At 33.3% G+C, this 23,378-nt stretch overlaps 1 protein-coding gene across 1 annotated transcript; it reads right to left on the reverse strand.

Annotated features, from left to right (window-relative positions):
- Positions 1–18,377: 18,377 nt before the first annotated feature.
- On the reverse strand, positions 18,378–19,818 carry LOC145047306 (uncharacterized). The gene is made up of 2 exons (XM_078995562.1): positions 19,312–19,818; positions 18,378–18,605 (listed from the first exon to the last, which is right to left on the reverse strand). Exons 1-2 carry the CDS (start codon positions 19,769–19,771, stop codon positions 18,586–18,588), a joined length of 480 nt encoding a protein of 159 aa, XP_078851688.1. The 5' UTR covers positions 19,772–19,818; the 3' UTR covers positions 18,378–18,585.
- Between the last annotated feature and the right edge of the window lie 3,560 nt (positions 19,819–23,378).

Here is a 23,378-nt window from a genome sequence, read left to right on the forward strand (position 1 = left end):
TTTAGGTGTCTTTTATATGATGATGTAGGACCTGAACCAGTAATAGCCAACCTTGACTTACAATGTTTGCATTCGGCTTTTTTCTTACCATCCCGGAGTGTAACCACAACAAAATCGTTCCATACTTTTGATGTTTTTTTCCGTTTTCTCGTTAATTGTACTTCATCTTCATCGGTTTCGTTATTTTTTTCTCTCACACTTTCATTTTCATTAGGGATTTGACTAGTTGTTTCTTCATTTGGAGTGGTTGTGTGATCCATACCATGTACTAATTGTGATGACGAATTATCAATCCCAACACCTGTTTCAACCCCCATTCCTTTGTTTGGACTTAATAGGTTTGTTGTAGACCCTCCATCATCCATTGAATCTTCATAAGAAAACAATACAAATCATAGATACATCAATTTGAAATAATATTTATGCAACAATAAACAACTCAGTGGAACACCATGAACACCAACAAGTACACATAATATTTATGCAAAAGTAAATAACTCAATGTGATTTGAAAAATATGTGTGTCATTTTCTAGCATTTGGTCAAACATTAGGGTCAAAAATGTGAATTGAAAACATCCAACATGCAATCACGTTGCAATTTCCAAACAAGTGAATTAATATGATTACAAACAGGTACCTTTTGATTTGAGGAGTGCCGATTTTAATTACAAAAATTGACAAACAGGTTATTTGCTTAGTGCTTACAATCGATTCATTCAATCACATTACTGATACCAATCGATTCAATATAAACTGTGATGGAATGAAATATTATTAATACCTCTTGGCTGTTGAGTGTTGTGTGTTGAGTACGAGATGGATTCGGGAGGGAAACGTCGACCTCAGACCGTCGTATACTCAATCAGTCAATTGATACATCCACTGGATTCGGAAATCAATTGTTACGTACTTACAATCGATCGTTAATTGGAAATCATGGATTAATTATCGTCGCCCTAGATGGTAAATGGGTAATGGCATGTTCGACCGTCTTAGGCTCGTAGTTGTAGGGTATATGCCGTATGCGTGTGTGGAGTAAGGGGAATGTCGGCAAAGGCGGTTGGTTTGCTTTCAATTCATATAAAGATTAAAGAAATTAAGGAAACATATTATTAATAATATAAATATATAATATAAGGAGTGAAAAATATATTTATATTATAATTTATATAGGCTCGTTTAAGCTCGCGAGCCCTAGTTGAGCTCGGTTTAAAAGCTCGGGCTCGAGCTCGTTTAATAAATGAGCCCCGAATAAAGCTCAGGCTCGGCTCAGGCTCGTTTAAATCGAGTTCGAGTTGAACTTTTAACGAGTCGATTCCGAGTAGCTCACGAGTAGCTCGGCTCACTTACACCCCTAGATATACCAATAGTAGTCGATGATTTAAATTTGGATACAACATACGGGCAAAAAGGTAAAATAAAGTTTTTGTTATCACTTTTGTTTAATGAAACCATTTATATATGATTCATGAGTTACAAATTTTTTACTTATGATATTTTTTTTATTGGAAAAGGTTTTTCATTGGGATGTATGCAAGGATGATAGTAAACAATGCTAAATTCCAATTAGACCATATTCAACTAAAACATCAAATATTTAATAACAAGGTTTTTTAAAATCAAAATGGTGTTTGGAATATTTTTGGTGGATAAATACTTTTTTCAAATATTTAAATGTTGGAATTATGAGATTGTGCTCGATGATGGACCATTTGGATGTTAGCGTGGTATTTTTTTTCTTCAAGTTTTGACTTTCTAATCATATTTTCACTTTTCAAAATGTGCATTAAATGTTAGAAATTGGGGTATAGTAAGACTTGGAATTCTGAGAATTGTGTAAAACACTTTCAGATTAAAATATTTGGGTGGTACTCCCAATATTTTTTAATCGGATAAGACTCAGAGAGACAAGAATTTAGAATGCTTTGATGATAGTTTCGTTTGTACCAGAAAAATGAGACCAAAACCGAATTTATGATCCTTGTCTGAAAACTGTCATATGACAGTTTCTAACTGTCATAAACTATAAAAACTTACATATAACGGAAGTTTGGATAAGGGTCAAACAATGGTCAATTCTCTGAAAATACGATTTTCTGATGCATTTTTTATATAACAACATACCCTATATAAAAAAGTTTCCGCGCTGACCTGGCAGCTCGACCCCAGCCAGGGGCTCTGCCACTTGGACCCCGCTCCCAGGGGCACTGTCCCCGGACCCCCGTTCGTTTAGGGGTTTCGCCCCTAAATGACAGTGTACTTTGAAAACTTGATCAAACTTAAATAAATGTGTACTCCACGCCTTCCTTACTTGTTTAATATTTATCAAGATCACCTTTGGTCAACAAAGTAATCCCATTACACTTAAATAATATTAATGACAAGAAATCACCAACATTAAACATAACGTTTGTTTGCATTAACCGAACCATGTATTTATCAATTTTATTGGTTTGGCTTTCTTTAATGTCCAAAATATCATTGGGGAACATGAAAGTAAATCAATCAAGTTTTATGTTAGATTTGGCTTTTATTATGATCATCAAAATGTCCTATGGGAAGATGAAGGGAATTTAATTAGGTTTGGAGAAATTAATGCTTTTGCATCTCAGGGTTTATGAAATGGTTGTTCTAATAGAAACATACAACGCAAAACAACACCGATGGTAAAAAGGTCAATGTTTGCCACGAGGCTTCAAAGTACCGTCAAGGTGATGAGAATTCCATCCACTCAAATATCTAAACAATGTAGCCACATGAGAGATAGACCCCAAAGGGTAAAAAGGTCAATTCATAGACCAAATAAAAAAGATTGGCAAATTCACATCCAGATGCATTCTCAACTGCAACACCATGAACAAGTGAAGGCACCAGGGAATAGAAGACATGCAGTCAGAGGAGACACACTGAGACCCATAAACCAACACCAAGGGTAAAATGGTCAAACTTGGCACATGAAAGGTGTAGAAAAGTGATCGACTCAACTAAGTAGGAACCAATTGTTTACAAGTTTTTGTTGTTCGAAGTTATTATGTAAATATGCTCTTGAATATGATAATGATTAATTTGGTGATGTATTTGTAGATTGGGAGGCTTGCTTTTGATCAGTTTGTTAAGAAGAACATAGTTACATATAAGTTTGATTCGATTGATAAGTATACGTTTCTTGATTTCTTGAAAGTGATTTTTCCTGGAATTGAGAAACATACGGATTGAAAGATACATATATGTATTTTGATGGTATGGAGTAGATTTCTAATATTTGTAAAAAGGTAATTTCATTAGCGCATAAATTTAAGCAAGGTAGGATGCAAGTGAGGAACCATTTCATTTACTAATTATTTTATGTGAAATACGATACATTTTTGGGAAACTATTATTAGCTGTCATGATTTTCTTTTTTTTTTTTCTTTATTTTATATTGTTATTCTTTTTGTATCATCACTTCCTACTACCAACACCAACAAATCAAACAACATAAACACATTTAAAAAAATAGAAAACCAACAAAACATGTGAAGTTGTGAAAATCATAAATGGGCGAATCGCACAGAATGCCAACGTACTTTACTATCTCTACCAATTCATGCAATTTACTTTGAATTCACACAAAAGCAACACCTTCCACCCCGCGTTGCGGTGGAAACTTGCTAGTTTATATAATATTTATGTTAATAAAAAAACTTCCATTTTTGCACGACTATGAAATCTTTAAAAACAACTTTGGATTGAAGAACCACAATTTTTGCACAAAAAGAGATTTAGATGAAGACCGAAGGTGGCCCTTCGTGTTTGTGCAGCAAAAGGGCATCCCTGTGATTGAAATTGTTGTCAATAACCACCATTTTTTGCACAAAAAATAAGACATGGAATAATGGAAAATGGGGGTTTGGAACAAAAGTTAGAGAGAGAAAGTGTGTGTGTGAGAGAGAGAGGTGAGTTTGAATTTTTTTTTTTACAAAGTAAAAATGCCACATGAATACATGATTCAACTTCAACCGGGAAAAATAAAATTCAATACCCAATTTAACTGGTCAATTCTATTTTTAACTACTTATATATATATATATATATATATATATATATATATATATATATATATATATATATATATATATATATATATATATATATATATATATATTCTATTTTAATAAACAAAACTTTTTTTACACATGTCTCTTCCACATTCATTTTCAGCCAAAAGTGATTTTATCTTTATACCCTCAATGATTTTACTTAATGTTTTGGAAATCATTAATGTTTATAACTTATTTCCTAAATTTAAGGATCCTTACCGTGTTATCTCTTCAACAAAATTGCCCTTATTCACCATGAATCCCATAAAATAGCAAAATCTATAACAAATCGCAAAGGTAATCGCTCTAAATCGGGAATCATATCTTCTCCAAATTTGAATTGATTTTCCCCCTCGTCTTTTCTCTCTCACATCTCTCGCTACTCTGGAAGAAAATGTTGTGTATGTGGTAAATCGGCCTCCAACTCATACTAGGTTGGAGAATGTGACAGTGCCGATACAAGGCACCGATAATACAACCTGCCTCCGACACAATATGTATTTTTTTAGTTCTTAATGCATTAATCTATATGAGGTTGAACTTGGGTTTATGGTTTTTTGCTATTCGAAAACTTCATTATGTGTAGATATCGATTTTTATTTTTAATCGGAACCCTATACATCTTTTAAGGAGATACATGTTTTTTCTTCGTTAATTTCTTGAATTTTAAATTGGTATTAGTTATTCTCAATGTATTTCATGTTTTGTAATTTTGGGGTTTTAATCAAATTCTACTATATTTCATGTTTTGTTTCTGCACGACTATCTTGATGTTGATTTTGGGTTATTGTTGAACACTATTATAACAGGTTTTTGGATATGAAGTGATATTCACTTAGTAGCTCAAGATTCAAGAACATCTAACACCATTTTGCAAATGCTCATTCTTTCATTAATCGGCTTCATATCTTTAAGTTATTGTAAATTGGAACTTGTGGATCCATTGTTCTTGGAAATGAGAAACGAAAAGGAAGTTGCAATGATTTAAAAGTTTCCTCTTTACCTAACCGACTTTAACTGTTTAGCCAAAAAAAATCATGGTTAATTTTGGCTTCTTTTTCCTTTCTTGTAGATCTATCAATGCTAAAAACCTGCTTGCTGAGGTTTTTATTAATGGGTTTCAAGGTAGGAAGTTACAATAATTTAGGATAAAAATATTTTTATTTTCTAATTATTGGTGCTTATATACAATGCCAAATTAGCATGTCCTTATGAAGTTATAGTTTTCATATCAATTTTGGTTCTTCGGGAAAAGATTATCGAACTATATGTAGGTAAGTTGTAATTTCTTGCTACATATGAAAGTAAGTTTCCATATCTTGCATTTGATTTGGGTTAAATGCATGAAATAACAACTTATTTGTTCACTTTATGTGTGCCTTAACTAAGAAAGATAAAAATCTTGCTTCTTTTTTTCTTTTTTACTTAATAGGAACAAAACTTGATCCACGAAGTCACCTTTTGACTTAATAGGGAAATGTTTTTGGCTTTTAACTTATTTTTTTTACTGAACAGATACCCAACTCACACACAAACCACTTATTATTCAAGTTTCTAGGTTCAATCACATCTTATAAATCCAAAAGAAAAAAGAAAATAGAATGATTAAATTTACACACCCACAGAACAAATAAAATATGATACATTGGTAATATTTTATGTTATTTAATATAACATAATGATATCATAAAATTAAAGGCATAATTGTGATGTTCCAACTTATTTTTATAGAAACTTTGCATTTCATGCTATTTTTCGTAGATATTTTGTTTTGTTGCAGTTTGTAACCAAAAGATAATGAAAGTAGAATGATATTATTGGAAAAAATATTCAAAGTTGATGTCTTCAAATGAGTACATGGTCACTTTAAGTAAATAATGAAAGTGCGCTCTCTGGATGATTGTAATACACTTCATATCCATTTTACTTATAAGCAGGGGTGAATATAATAACCAAAAAACCAAACCAAAACCGGAATAACCAATAACACTATAATGATAGAACAATTCGTAAAACCGATTGTTTGGATATTCAAATTTATATAATAATTTTAATTAATCAATATGAAAGTCCAAACAAAACTTATATTTTATTAATTTAATACATTTTTATAAATCTTTAACTTTTCATTAAGATTTTTTATTATAAATATTGTTTTGGTTTTTTACCCGTGGTTTTCACGGGTTGTAACATATATATATATATATATATATATATATATATATATATATATATATATATATATATATATATATATATATATATATATATATATATATAAGACGATTCACTTGAGATTTTAAAAAATTAGAAATCTTGAGATTTAATCTAAACCACATATTTATAATTTGTCGCTATACTACTCCAGTGTACCCATGGGCGGAGGATATAAAGGACTAGGGGGGTCTATGCCCCCCCCCCCCCCCGGTTTATATATATTAGACATGAAAATATGAAATTTAAGCTTTGGCCCCTTTTTTTTTTATTTTTTTTTTTTATAAAGAATTATAGATCTAGTTTCGACCCCCTCTAATAATTTGTTCAAGCTCCGCCATTGAGTGTACTGGCGCGATGGGAGAGTTATAATCATAAATGATTATTTAACGCCGTTCGTTCCTTTTTCACCCGCTACCTTCCCCACCACCACAATCGCAACTGCGACCACTATTACTACCACCCATGCCATCAATCGACCACACAGCTACCGCCTTTGTCACCTAAATCACCGCCACCTCTGACACCACCACCTCCTCTGCCACCAACCACCATAATAATATATGATTGCTTAATCTATGAACATATATATATATATATATATATATATATATATATATATATATATATATATATATATATGATTAGACATATATGTATCAACATGTATAATCATATATATTATATCTCTCTGCCTTATAATCACTTATGATTAGGCATGTACACACGTAGATTCAGGCTAGTCCATTTGAATATCATATACGTTAAAATTGACTTTTTGATATAAGATTATTTAGGATAAATAATCTTAACAAAAGTTATAGTATATGTGACAAGGATTCTGTGCATATAAAGAACGCCTAAAACTAACTTCATAAAAAGAAGTTACGATTTTTCTAACATTTCTGCGTAGCAGTATACAACTCAGAAACCAGAATTGAAACTGGTCGACTGTTAGGAAAAAAAATCTAAGCGAGAGTTGAAGATCTTGTGAATACTTATCCTTCGATATAAAGACAATTGAGAATGGATATCTTATGAGAGAGTTATTGAATTTTTTTAACAAACTTTAACAGTCTAAACCTGTTAAAAATATAATTTTAAAAATAAAGTCAAAATTAACCGACAGAGTCTAAATTAAAGTTTTAGATCTCATCGATAGCTACGCGTGAATGTAAAACTCGTCGAAAATGGAGCTTGTATAAAGAAGATATGAATTTTGTAAGAAACAAGAATCCCTCGTGTGCGTCCGCACACATAGACAGCATGTGCAGTGCGCACTGACACTCCACAGAATGCTCGACGCGTGACACCACCTAGAAGCTACCACGTTACCCTTACCCGACTATATGCTAGGCACACACCTGATCTATGTGTGTCACGCAAGCAAAATCCCCTTATAAATTGTCTTCGAGATTTAGTCCATTTCCACACCCATTCAACTACTCTCTCTTTCTTTCTTTCTTTCTCTCTCTATCTCTCTCTCTCTCTCTCTCTCTCTCTCTTTCTCTCTCTCTCTCTATCTCTCTCTCTCTCTCTCTCCCTCTCTCTCTAGAATTACTTGATACTTTAGCTCTTTACTTCCCTTAGTTTATCTCTCTCTCCCTCTCTCTAGAATTACTTGATACTTTAGCTCTTTACTTCCCTTAGTTTAGTCTTTGATGAAGCCCTAAAATTCCCTAGAAGCCCTGCGGTGTTAGATAACTGGTGAATAGAAGCTCCCAGATTAGAGTTTTGCCTACATAATTCCCCGGTTTTCATCAAAATACTCTATAAGTTAAGTTACACTTATTTTATTCAAGTGTAACTTTTAATTATGGTCACAGCTGTTATTATGAACCTATAATTAAGATTTATCAGTGATTCCAAGTCATTATACTTATTGATCTACTTACGAGGATGATGTCTAAGCTGGATTTAGTGAGGCGTTACCAAACAGACCCTACCTCTTATATGATCCTACATGGTTGTTCCTTACTTGATCGATCTTGATGTAGACATTGGGATTAGTGAGGAATCTAGACTATCATTAGTTACCAAGAATATAAGACTAAAACTTAGTAATGTGAACCTAGGTCACATCAAAAGAAAAGATAAAGTACCGGGGCGAAGCTTTGCCAAAATCATTGGTCATTCACCTAAGTCCAGTGAGTGCATAATTACTTTCATCTTACACATAAATATGAAGTATTTAGACAATGGAATGCTATATGTGCTTATGTGAAAAGATGTTATGTGTTAGATGAAATGTTATATAGATAAGTTTATATAATTTATACCGTAAACGTATTTTATAAATATAATACAATGGGTAACTAAGGGTAATGAAATATGCCATAGTATGACGAAAGATAAGATGCCATAGTATAATGAAAAATGGAGGAAATGGTAGGATTACACGACTTTGGGAATGGTATTAATGTACCAACGATGTTGAAATGGTACTAGTGTGCCAATGACCTTAGGTATGGTACTTGTGTACCAACGATGTAGTCATCTAACAGGGTATAGGTGACAACCACTAGACTAGTTGATGATAGTCCCATGTAACACATGCAGGTTTATAACCTATAGGTGATGGACTTGGTGTCCATTTGTGGATCTAAGACCAAACCCTCACTCATTAGGTCAAAAGATAGTTCACTAACGGGCCCATAAATAACCCAAGCCCATTGGGCCCACCAAGGCCCAATACTAAATAGGCTCTCCTGAGGCCCAACCCTTAAACTTACTTCCAAATGGCAAGCCCAACATAAGGGCCCAAGATATATATATATATACACACACACACACACACCTTAGATCCAAAATCTCCAGTACAACAAACGCAAAATCCAGTGTCGCACCCCCAAACCGGAACGGCAGAAACGTTCGGGGGCGGAGGACGTACTGTACAGTATCGCAACAATGAATAATAGTAATCAAATTAACAACAACGATTGTATTGATAATATAGTGTTTACATTGTATTCGAATCATATATGATTGACTCCAAAAGTAAATAGCAAAAACAAAGTCTTGAAGTTACTAAGCTCCAATTTCTTGGACCCTGTGCGTGTACTTGTCTACTAGTTTCCTGAGAGTACAAGTGGTTTTGAAAGTGTATCAACATTTAAGTTGGCGAGTTCATAAGTTTTTTTTTAAAAGTACGTTCTTTGTTCTTTGAAAATATTCATGTGTTTCTCCAGAAAATTCTATATTTTCTTCTTAAGTAAATGACCATACTAGTTCTTTCTATGATTACCTAGTGTATACAAGTTATATATAATTCAGATCGGATGGACAGTCAAATCGGTGGATCTGCCCTAAGTCCACAATCAAACAAGGAACAAGAAATGAGGCGGAAGTCACACATTCAACCGTCTATTGGATCTTTATTATATTTAGCCCTAACATATCCACTAGGTAATCATAGAGTTAATAATAAATGTCGTCTTTAACATGATGAGTGTGTTCCTTTAGAAAATCGTATATTTTCTTAGTAAAATGGAATGTATTCTTATGCTTAAAGAATGATATATGGCGCTTTAAATTCGTATATGTAACATCCAAAAATACGACCCAAAATTTTTTGTTTTAATAATAATAAAAATAATATACTGAACGTCATATTATAAAACCATATGTCAAATATCTCAAATCATAATAAAATTTCATGAAACAACTTTATCAAATCAGACTATGAATCAAAACAAACTCCCATGACAAAGACTGAAGCTGTGGTGTGTGCGATGCCATCATCCTGAGCTCTTTCCTTTACTTGCGGAAGTACCTGAAACCAAAACTGAAACTGTAAGCACGAAGCTTAGTGAGCTCCCCCAAACTACCACATACCATACAATACATATAAATCACATACTGGGCCTTGCCCACTGCATCAGATCGAAGTCCGGAAACTGCATCAGATCAAAGTCCGGAACTGACTGGGACCTTGTCCCATGCATCGGACCGATGTCCGGAACTAGCTGCATCAGACCGAAGTCCGGAACTGACTGCATCGGACCGAAGTCCGGAACTAACTGCATCGGACCGAAGTCCAGAACTAAATGATCATAGCATAGCATAAACACATATCAACTAGCATAACACATATCAACTAGCATAACACATATCATCTAGCATAAACACATATACTGCATACTGCATCAGGCCGTAGCCCGGAACACATAACACATAAATAATGTCTGAGCCACGAAGGCATCAAACGCACTATCTGCTGTAACAGACCGAAGTCCGGAAATTACTGCTAGCTAATCGGGCCGGCATTGTGGCCGTAAACCCGTTCCTACTGGAAGGAAACTCACCTCGTAATCTGGCTGCTGAATGAACTGCTTGGGAAACTATATGCTGCTGCTCCGGTATCTCCCCGGCTACAATTTCCATAAGTACACCCAATCAATTACCGATAACTACACTGAGGGTAAAATGACTATTTTACCCCTGGTCAAAGTCAACATACAGTTGACCTGACTCGTCGAGTTAGGTCACCAACTCGTCGAGTCCTTACTCTCACTTTATTGCTTCTGCTTGCTACTACTCGTTGAGTTTGGCATAGACTCGACGAGTTCCTCTTCGATACTAACACTCAGTCCATCTGCATCTGACTCGCCGAGTTGTATGAACAACTCGTCGAGTCCTCCTTCAACACATGAACACTCTGGCTGTGACTCGCTGAGTTGTATGAACAACTCGTCGAGTCTGTTCTTGAGGTATGAAGATTGCCTTGGACTCGCCGAGTCAGGGCATTGACTCGCCGAGTCCCTTCATGAATGAGTCCGATCTCCGAATCATTGAGTCCACCCATAACTCACTGATTCCACTCGGCATTGTATATAACCCCAACATATCAGATCTTCATTGTATATACATCGGGGACTCGTGACCCGACTCGTCGAGTCTGAAGAACAACTCGCCTAGTCGGTTGCATGCAACACTACTCCGATGATTTTGCTCAGATCTAATGCATACAACTTATAGATCTGGGTTCATAAAGCTTAGTTACCACGTAAAGTTTCCAACTTTACGTGTACACATGCATGAAAATGGATTTAAAGGCTAAAAAGACACTTAAAGGAATAGATCTAGGGCTTTCCAGCAAAAAGGCTCCATAAAGGTGTTAGATCCACGACTTCGGGACTGAAACATGGCTAGACCCGAAGTCCAATCACCCCAATGTGATTTCTCTACCATAAATAAGCTAAGAAATGGATAAAATGGTCTAAATGTGATTCAACAAAGGAGAATCAATCATAGCAACAGAGGGAATCCGGTTTTTACCTCAAGAACTCTGCAATAGATGCAAGATCTTGGACCTTCTTCTACTCCCTTGGATCTAGCTACCTTATTCTCTTCAAAACTTCAAGATTCACACAAGAAATGCTCAAAATGCTCAAGGAAAGGTTAGGGTTTGCTAAATGATGCTCTGAGGGTGAAGGGGACGAGGTTGGGGCTCATAAGATGGCTTAAATAGGGTGCAAAACCCGAGGATTTAGGGTTTCATTCAGACTGATGGACTCGCCGAGTCGCCAACTTAAACGTGCTCGAAATCCCGTCTCTACTCGACGAGTCGGGATACTGACTCGTCGAGTCCCTCTAGAAACTTGAATAAATAATAATATTAAATAACATACCAGAATCAGGGTGTTACAATATAAGTAAAGTGACCAATAATAAATCCTTCGATGATTACTTAGTGTATACAAATTATATATAAGTAAAGATCAAACGGACAGTTAAATATGTGGATCCGCCCTAAGCCCACAACCGAACAAGGAACAAGAAGTAAGGCGGAAATCACACATTTTACTGCCTATCAGATCTTCATTGTATATAACCCCAACGTATCCACTAAGTAATCACACCAAAAAGTAAGTAATCATATTTGTTTCCAGAAAGTTAAATTGTAAACTGTTTGTTTATAAAACGATGATGCTTATCCCGGAAAATCCTATATTTTCCATAATAGTGAGTTGTAGTCTTTAATGTTCCAAGACCGAAAATACAAGTATTTTACCATACTTATATTAATAACATGTAGTTTTATCATTAAATAAAACTAATTGAAGATGTGTTTGATCTATAAACTAGATGAAATGTTAATACCCTATCATGATTAATTAGTACACATGAGTTATATATAACCGAGATTGAACAGACAGTTGATTGGATGATTCTGTCCTAAGCCTACAACCAAAACAGAAACAGGAAGTAAGGCAGAAATCACACATTCCACTGCCTTTCGGATCTTCAGTGTATATAACCATGATGTATATACTAAGTAATTATATAGTTATTACCCCCTTTAGACTGTTTGAAATATACCATTACGTAAATATTTAGTTAATACTTATTGTGAGTGTTGTTATGACCATGATTACAACAATACGATGTTATCCAGGCATCAGAATATAATGACAGTTGTCACCCTTGAACTTTTGCTCTGACTGTAGCTAACAGCCAGGGCGCGGGATTGTCAATCCCGTATAGATCTATACACAAACTTATGTTCTCCCTCCAGGAGACTCTGTTATAACGTTTTAATGAGTACCTTTGTTGGTATAATAAAATAAGGGGCTCACAATCCTGTATTAACTCGATATTTATAGAGAAGCGAAATAACCTTTTAGTAAATAACATGCACCTTTGGAAAAATAGTCAGTTTGTTCCATAAACTATACCTGTAATAGTTTATAAGTTTGTTTCCGTGTTGTAACCTGAACTTTGTAAAATCGTACTTTATTCCATAAACTATACCTATAATAGTTTATAAGTTTGTTTCTGTGTTAATGTGAAAACTGATACGTATTGACAAGTTCTGTATGTATATATATTTTAACGTAATAGTTATAAAAACTATAAGAAAATAATAACGATGTTTTGTATTTTATTCTTGTGTTTTATTTGTATTCCCACCCCTCCCTCTAAAACAATTAAAAATCATGAAAATATAGGGGTGTGAACTCACCTTAAGTTTAATTGCAGGTAGAATCTAGCTAGAAGATTGACATCAGTTAGCGATCGTTGGCTGAGGAAAAGGCTTGAAATCAGCAAAATGAGAGAGAGAGAGAGAGAGAGAGAGAGAGAGTAGTGAATTGGTGTAACAAAAACCAAAGAGAGGAAACTATCTATTTATAGTTCGAGATTTTGACACTCACTTCGTGAGCATGCATGGATCGCGTCGTGAGTTTGGTCCTGATCATCCCGTAGCTTTGCCACACGCGTTTCTTGCTCCGAAAGGTGTCCGGATGACTCCCCATGTCGTGAGAATTCAAGCTCACATCGTGAGCTTTTAACGAAGACTTTTTGTGTGTCATCTACTCTTGAAAAGAGGCATTTTGACTCCTCACGTCGTGAGTCCACTCAGATTAGGGTTTCTGTCACACGTCATGCTCTCAGATAGTTGTATCTTCGGAAGGTCATAACTTTTGCATATGAGCTCCATTTTTGACGTTCTTTATATCCACGTGTAGGCGGAGATATACTCTAAAACTTTCATTTATATCCATGCGTAGGTGGAGACGTTCTTTATTACTTTTTACGATTCCCGATGTCGTGCCCTTTTTGTCGCGAAACTTCGACAGGTCATAACTTCTTCGTTATAACTCGGATTTCGACGTTCTTTATATGTACGAAAACCTTTTGAAATATAATAAAACTTAGTTAAGATTATTTTTTCTAAATACTCCTTTATCAAAAAGTCATTTTTGAAGCTTATGATAGCTTCATTTTATTTACTTCTTTTTATAGTTTATTTAGTACATTTCATTCGCATTTTAGTTAACTTCCATGCATATTTTCCCTTTTGTTATTTTTATGACCATTTCGGGGTACTTTCTAGTTTCTTGAGCATTATTGCAGATTTTCTTGGAAACTAGCGGGGCGGTACTCATGGGAGGCGATTGGGCTTGAAGGGAATTGGGGATTTCGTGCTTGATGGCTATGAAGGTGATTCATGGGGTGGACTTGTCAATTGCCTGAAGGCTTGGAAGAATTGAGCTTTAAATTTGAAAGACGCGGGAGAATTCTTGAGTATGCAAGATCAATATTTGGGAGTTTCCGGAAGTTTTGAATGATGTGGATAGACAAATTGGGCTTAAATTGAAGAAATATTGAAGAAAAATGGGCTAGAAGCTAATTGGACTCGAATTGGGCCAATGGATTAGCTGTGGGGGCCCAAAACTTGAAGAAGCCCAAAAATGCCGTCAGTATCCGCGACCCGCGTAAGATTCCCCGCGGCCCGCGTGGATTCCTGACAAGGGAAATTTCGGGATTTTGCTAAGAGCTCTATATTGGGAAGGTTGGTGTGCCTCTTTAGCATTATCTTGGAGGTCCGATTTTGAGACTTTCTCTCTGGAGTTTGGAGCACTTTTGGAGGCCAAGAACACTTGAAGAATATCTTCTTTTCACCTCTTGAATCTTGTCAAATGTTTGGTACAATCTTATCTAACTTTGTTCATTTGAGTTTAGCCATGCTTGGCTAAACAAATCTTGGTTGACTTTTTGTTGAATCCTTTGAACTTTTGTTGGATGTTGAAGAATCTATGAACTTGTTCTTAAATCTTTATGGAAATGTTTTGTGTTTCATCATATTATCACTTCTAGTATGTTTTTATTCATCAGTTTAAATATGTTTGTGGTGATTAGTTGGCTAATTTCTTGATTAAGTAAATGATCCTCAAATTAGGAAGCAACAAGTGATTTTTGTGTTGTTTTTGCTTCACACAATCATAAAAACATTTCCTCCAACATGGTAGTGAAAGCAATTGACTCCTCTTGGATTTGTTGACTTTTTGGTTCTTAATGCTAGTTGACTTTCACTAATTACATGTTATTTGGAATTAGTGACTTTGACTAAGGAAATTGTAATGAGCTTCTCTTGCCATTTCAACAATTAAGAAAAGTCTAGGTAGTCTCAAGCTCCTTGGATTACTATAGCCAAATTAAGGATTTAAATCAAAGTATTGCACCATTGGATTCTAATGGTATGTTCATCAAAAGTCAAAGTGAGGAAACTTTAAGTCAACCATCTCTCCCTTATTGATTTTACATCAAACTCTTATTTTTGTTGCATTTGTCTATTTAAATCATAGTTAACTCTAGTTTGTTTCAAGTATTTCAAAACACCAAAACCCCACATTTTATTTTTATTGTCATTTTACAAGTATTTTTACAAAGAGATTTTTCATAGAGTTATAAATTGAACCAATCTCCGTGGATTCGATCCCTTTACCACTATACACTATTTTAGTGTGTAATATTTAGGGTTATTATTTGTGTTGGCCTCGACAACCACCAGCTTATTGTCTCTAAATTGACTAGTCTGAATCTGCGGGCGTTACAATTATCTCCCCCTTAAGACGATTTCGTTATGAATTCACTGGCACATGATTGAAGTTTGACCTAACTTGTTCTAGAATTTTACAGTTGTCACATCTAGGCCCAACACTTAAGGCCCAATATGAGATTTAGGCCAAAAAGCCCACAACGAGATTATGCAGAGCGTACCTCCCTTGGTACGCTCAGCGTACACATGAATCCTGATCGGGGACACTAGATCAGTACGTGGGGCATAATGCTCAGGTCCAGAAACTCCATTTTCGACTTAACCACTTCAACCCAAAGCATCCAAACCTCAGGGAAGCTTTGTTACAAGCTCTTAACTGATAAAGTTGGCGACTTTATCAGTTTGCATGTCTTACTGGGACCTAACTTCCAAAATAACCATTAAGACTCTTAAATCCTCTTAACACATGAATGAAGAAATCTAAACGACCAAGTTCTCATTTTTATGAATTAAGGCAACCCAATACACTAAAAAGGACAGGAGATTTGCTTTGGAGTTCACCAAACTCATAAAGCTTCTAGCTTTGGGACCGAAAACCCTAAAATGGACCATAATTTGCACAAATCAAAAAGGATGAGAAAGCTTTGAGCTTTATACCTTCAAATGATGCTCCAACCACAAAAAAGCTCAGATCCAAAGCCTGGACTCCAACTGTATTCTCTTCAATGCTCCTTCTTCACTCAAGAATCCCACAAGAACACTTAGAAGCTCACAAATTGTCACTCAAGCTAAAGGGATGAAAATTACGGTTTTGAAAGGGTTGAGGGCTGGAAATTGTGGCCAGAAATGAGGCCATCATATTCTTTAAATAGGGTCACTTTAAAATATTAGGGTTTACATTCTCTGCCTAGTACGCCCAACATACCCTCTGGTACGCCCATCGTACTAGTGGTCTCCGCGTTCATGCTACGTATATAAGTATGTTACGTGTACACATACTTACGCCCTGCATACTCATTTGCCACCCATTTGTCAATAAGGACTAAACTTGTCAAAACTTCAAATTATCATGACTTGTTCGTTATAAGTCTGTTTCCAACGAACCTCATACCTACAGAAAAGTGGCGAGAAGCCCTACGCTTCTAGCAGCTCGTCGAAGCCTTAAGGCTTCCTCTCACTAGGTTGTATCCCACGAACCCTAAATCACAGACGATCCGAAACAGGATGTTACAAGTATACTGCTATTTAGGGGCGAAACCCTTGAACCAATGGGGGTCCGGGGGCAGCACCCTTGGGAATGGGGTCCAAGAGGCGGCAGCTCCTTGCGGGCTCCAAGGGGCAGTACCCCTGGCTGGGGTTGAATATTCTAGACCCAGATTTAAGTTGGTTTATGATCGTTTTTGGACAGTTTTAGGACATAATATTGTCATGTGGCAATTTTAAGACTAAATTTTTTCTTGTTATATGGTCATTTTTTGGTACCCTTCTTCTTCATAACATCTTGAACATTATCTCTTCTATTTCTCTCATTTTTCGAGTCTTATCCGCTTAAAGATTGGGTGTACCACCTAAATACTTTAATCTGAAAGTATTATACACGATTCTCAGAATTTCAAATTTTTCTATACCCCAAATTTCTAACACATATTATGTTCTCAAATAAATGTCTATCAATCAAATATACATACTTTAATTAACTATCAATTACATACCAATCCAACAATCATTAAAATTTCTAAAATGAATTATAAAGAATGCTCGGGGTAATTCCCTTCTTTGCAAATTACTATTTCTATTTTTATTTTTATTTTGTCGAAATTTAGTCATTTATATTACTAAAATAGATATAAATAGTAATTAATTTTATCAGATTATATAATTTAAACCAATAAACTAAACGATTAATTTCTTGATTTTAAATGAGAAAAAAGTACTTGATAATTCCAAAGATTGCTCCTCCTACAATCTTCCAGTTAAGCAAAAGGAACAGTCCCCCAAAACAATGAAAGACAATATTTTTTTTAGTGTTATCAATATTAAGATATATATGAACAAGATCCAAGTTTCATTGCCCCATTTTCGTGTGTGTATATATATATATATATATATATATATATATATATATATATATATATATATATATATATATATATATATATATATATATATATATTCGTGATACCTTTATTTTGTTATATTATACTCACACGACGGACTTATAATGAATTATAATTTAATCATTAAAGTTAGATAAGTAGATAAACTTGCAAAAAATTGTTAGGTGGATTTTTAGTCATAACACATAGGTGAAAGAAGAAAAAGGAAGTGAATTTATAATAAGCAGGAAGACTTCTAAGTCTTATAAGATTTACAGAACCAAGCCTTTTTGCAAACCGAAATGTATTGTGGGTGAATTTGTTGTAAAAATTTTTGTGTATGTGTGTAAAAGAAGCTCGCATCTTATTAAAAAATGAATGAGGTTACTTTTATTTTCCTAAAAAACAGAACATCGCATTTGTTTGGATATTAGATCGTCGCTTGAACCAACATAAAATTACCGTCTTGCCTAGGACCTTAGTTAAGGAGAATAGATTATATGTCGTTTTTATTTAAAGAATTAAAAATATATTTATAGGTTTTAGTGCGGATATAATATATAAAGCCCATAGTTTAAACTAACTAATATAAAAGAGACAAATTTTGTGCACTATGTACGTAAAGTGTACGTGAACTGTGATTTTAATGACTACTGATTAGTTTTTATATAATAATTAATGCCGGTAATATTATAAATCGAGATTCAAAAGGGATGGGAATCCTTCAACTGCAAATATTTGTACAGAAAACAGAAACAGTTAAATGACTTCTCTACACACATCAATATCTTAAACCTAATACTTCTCCAAATATTAATTAGCTTGGAAAAAACCAAATTAAAAGTGAAATAAAATAAAAACTTCACCCTCAGTAATAACCTACTTCATTCCTTAATTTCTCCTTGGTTAATTCACTTGTATCGATTGCTTCCTGAAAACGAAAGTAGTGAATGTCAATGATTTTGTCCATGGTCAAATAAGTCTCTAGTACTTGATTAAGGTCATAATATGTAACGGTATGCAAAAAAAGATGTACACTTTAATGCTATAATTATTGAGTAGGGTACATAACGACACTTCAATTCACCTATCGTGTATTTTCCACTTAACAATGTCACAAAATATATACAAGATAATAGAGTTGAGTTGTCATAGACCCTACTTAACAATGGCTTCAAAAGACAGTGACATTTCATAAAATTAATATTTTATGAAATCCAATCTTTTCAAAAGCTATTGACGATTAAAATTTGTATTCTGAAATTATTTAGAAAACAGACAGTTGCGCGGGCATTCTACATGTTAGCATGGTTAATTACTACTTAAATATCAAAATATTTATTAAATCATCCTCCTTCATTTCGTTACAAACTAATTATTACTTTTTGTATAAATAAACATCAAAACACTATTGTTTACTAGAAAATGCAATTTTGAAATATTATGGAAACATAAATATTGTTTGCCATGCACGCCCATATCCAAATAGGGGGCTGTACAGTTTTTTTTTAGTAAAAAAATAATTAAATTGTTTTATTTGAAATGTTTGAATACGCCATGGAAACAAACTCAGTATAACTCGATCGTTTTTACAAAAAATAAATCAAATAAGATAGTAGAGAAGCATGCATGCGAACCTGTGAACTTTGGACTGTAAAAAGTAGGCTTGATCTTTGCTTCATCAATGGTCTCTAACCCTCCAAGATTCTTATGATCAGTTTTCCCATTTTGTGTTTTTCGAAGTCCAAACTTCTCTCTCCACCATCCTGTTGAGCTTTTATGATGGAAGAAGACGCCATCACCGCCATCATTATCATCATCATCATCATGACCTGCAAGAAGCTCATCTCTGAGTGTTAGCCCCTGCTTCTCCTTCAAGGGTGGAAGCTTGCCTTTAAAGAAAACCTCATCTGCAGAGTTTGAAGAGAAAGAGGGAACGGAAAACTCGAAATCAGAAGAGACCGGAGCTTCTGTGTAACTGTTTTCATGGTGGTTTGATTCAACGAAATCGTTTGAGAAGGAGATTCTTGGGCCCATGTAGCCTCCTTGTTTTTCATTGTTTATCTGCTGCATGTTTAAGCATGCCATTGATGACATTCAGCAAAATGCAATGGCTTTCTTGTTTGAAGTGGGTAGTGGTTGTATTGTTGGCCCGCTATTTATACGCAACTGCTTTTCTTTTTACTTTTTTTTTTTTCGTTATTTTATTAAAAACATGATTTTTTTTTTTATATCGGATTTAAGTAGGCAGTGACAAACGGGATGAATTGAGGTAATATTTGTATTGGTCAAATTAGAGAGGTTAATTTGTGTGATTAGGTTTACTTGAAACACTTTTGGACAATAAATAATTAATAAACATTTGCGTATTATATTAAGGAGTAAGTGTTTGCACATGCCAAAACGAGTCGCGCTAATAAGGGGGTGGAATTGAAAGATCAAAAACACTTTTTGTAGTTCAAATATTATTAATAATAGTTTGTGTATTAGCAATTAGCAAAGCAACTCTTTTTATGTGTTAAAATGGATTATGCGGGACGTTATTGACCCGAAATATTTTTGTCCAAAAACTTATATATATATATATATATATATATATATATATATATATATATATATATATATATATATATATATATATATATATATATATATATTACAAAATTTATTATATTACCTGCCAAGTATGTCGTACCATTCATGTTATTACTAATGATAACGAGTTAATAATGACTACGAAACATATAAATTATAATTTTATAATTTGATTTGTAACATATTAGTTGGTTATTATTTTATTATTCAAGTAACCATTTTTCTTATACCATATTGATTCGAAACTTCAAAAGGGTTTCTAACTTTCACTTAATTAACCACTACCATTAAAAAGTTTTAAATTATACATTAACTTTAAACTAATTAATTACTACAAATCAATAATTTTCTCATTTAGGATAATTAATTATCCTTATTATATATAGTTCATATATAGATCATATTTTTAGAGTTTATAGAATAGTATGGAGAAAAAGATGATTAAGAATATATGAACTTTCATTTTGGGATATATATTTTTTTTATAGAATGAGAAAGAGGTAATCATGATATTTAAATATATTAATTTGCATAAGCTAACATATTTGTTGGTATTTTTTTTTATTGTTCATACGATCTTCTTTTATATATGAAATTATAAAGATTAATTCATGTTTACGTACCATGTTGTAAAAATGATTTATGAAATTATAAGTTTAATGAATGTAATATATGTTGTAAAAACGATTTATGAAATTATAAGTTTAATGAATGTAATATATGTTTGTCCAAAAATTTTGTAGTCTAAATTTTTATTTATAATCATTTTGTTCTATAACTCTTTTATGAGTTTACATAAGCTATTATTAATTTTATATATTAGAAATTGTTAATCTTATTTACGAATTACAGTTGTTAAATAACAAATTCAAATACCAATGAAAAATTATTGATTATCATTTTAATATTCTTTGTTACATAATATTTGAAATAAGTAGATATTGATATGGTAGTATATTTAGAAGAAAAATAATAAAATTAGGTTTTTTTTTTTTTTTTTTTTTTTTTTTTTTTAATATTAAAACTTTCATTTCATTTTATATGATGACAAACACCATTAATACAAATAATAAATGAAAATGAAAATTTTGTAAGATAAAATATAGGAACCAAAATAGGTCAAAATACCAAAACAACAATTTTTGAAACCTGTTAGACGACGAACAGAAAAAAAGTTAGTAAACCACCGAGACAATTCTTTGCAATTTTTTGGATAAAAACATTTTTTTTAAAACAATGTCGAGTAAACAAGATATTATAAAGAAAATTATAATGTATAATATTATAAAACTAGAAGTTCAAGTTTTGGTTTATATTATATACTAAAAAAAAATAGAATAAATTACACGAATGGTCCCTATGGTTTAGGGTAAATTATGCGATGGTTCCCTAACTTATTTATTTAACTCGGAAGGTTTTTACTGTTTGTTTTTGTTATGCGTTTGGTCGATGTCTTACCTAAAAAGACTATTTTTCTCTTGATTTTTTAATTTATTTAAATAAACACACCCTCAACCTCTTCCCTTTCACTTTACCTTATCATTTTTCCCAATTTAAATAATAGTCTTTTTAGGTAAGGTAGAGACCAAATGCGTAACAAAAATAAATAGTAGGGACCAAGTGCATGATAAAAACAAACAATAGAGACCTTTCGAGTTAAAAAAAATAAGTTAGGGACCAAACACGCAAATTAACCCAAACCATAGGGACCATTTGTGTAATTTACTTAAAAAAATAATAAATAAATTTTCTTTTTTTGGAAATGGAACTTCCCTATCCAGGGTTTTCGGGTCAGTTTTCGCGTACCGATTAATCCCCCGCTACAAACATGAAACTTTGTCTCATGCACTGAAATCACTACAGACGAACCTCCATGACCACAAAGGCTGACTAGTGTCAGAATTTGAACATAGGTTTACCAAGTCACCACAATCCAAATGGTTAAATTAATTTTTCTTATTGTTTCCTAAATTAGGTTTACATCTGTAAAATATAATTTTTATTTCGTAAATTCCAATTTTATATATATATAAAACAAAAACATGGTTAAAAAGTATATTTAAACATATTTTTAAAATTTAAAATATTCACAATGACTATTTTATCTGTATGATTGTAAAACTACGCAACATGTAGGATTACGTCTAACGTGTGTGCGTGTGTGTCTATATATATATATATATATATATATATATATATATATATATATATATATATATATATATATATATATATATATATATATATATATATATATATATATATATATATATATACCCTAAAATCGTATACTCTACAAGAAAAAGAAGAATTAGTGGCGATAAAAATTGCCGCTAAAGGTTGGATTTGTCGTTTGTAACGACGCTAAAAAATCGTCCATAATGCACTATCGCTATTGCTCATAGTATAGCCACTAAATAGTTTTTTTGCCGTTAACAATTGTGTCATCGGTAATACTATTTTTCGTTCTTTTTAAATCAAGACTTTTTGGGTGCAAAAAAAAAAAAGATACATAACAACATTAAATGTAGGAAAGATTATATAACGACATCTAATTAGGTATCAAAGAATTATAATTTCATATGAATGTCAAAATATTAAACAACAGAAATCTCATAAATTTATGTCACAACAAGTCTAACGTACAAAACACAAACTAATTATCCGATGAACCATCATCTCTACTTCCTCGTTTTCTCATTGATCATCAACATGCGGTTTCCTCGATTGAAAAAAAGCATAAAGTTCCTCACTACATACCGGGTCGTTGAGCATTGCACAAAAATTCCCCTTTGACGAAATCTCATAATAGGGAGTTACTGGTGGTGTGGTGCTCCTCGTTGGCCTAAATCGGTCAATGGTGCGCATGTCGAAGAAATAGGGAAAAAAATGAGAGCAAAATGGAAGCATATCATTAGCAGAAAGCGGAAAGAAAGGCGTCGATTTTTGTTTATCTGCATAAAACAATACAGACGATACCTTTATCGACGACATTAAAACTTTTAACAACGACTTCTATCAATTGTGGCGACAACTATTAAGAGAATTTACACTGCATTTTTTTTTCGACCTTTAGCGGCGGAAAAAATCATCAGTATTGATGTCGCTG

The sequence above is a fragment of the Lactuca saligna genome, chromosome 5 (genome assembly GCF_052625555.1).
Source record: "Lactuca saligna cultivar CGN05327 chromosome 5, ASM5262555v1, whole genome shotgun sequence".
NCBI classification, from domain to species: domain Eukaryota; kingdom Viridiplantae; phylum Streptophyta; class Magnoliopsida; order Asterales; family Asteraceae; genus Lactuca; species Lactuca saligna.

Coding starts and splice junctions, on each gene's coding strand:
- LOC145047306 (XM_078995562.1), bottom strand. CDS start 19,771: ATGTCATCAATGGCATGCTTAAACATGCAGCAGATAAACAATGAAAAA. Junction 18,606..19,311: donor TTACAGTCCAAAGTTCACAG/GTTCGCATGCAT, acceptor TTTCGTTTTCAG/GAAGCAATCGATACAAGTGA.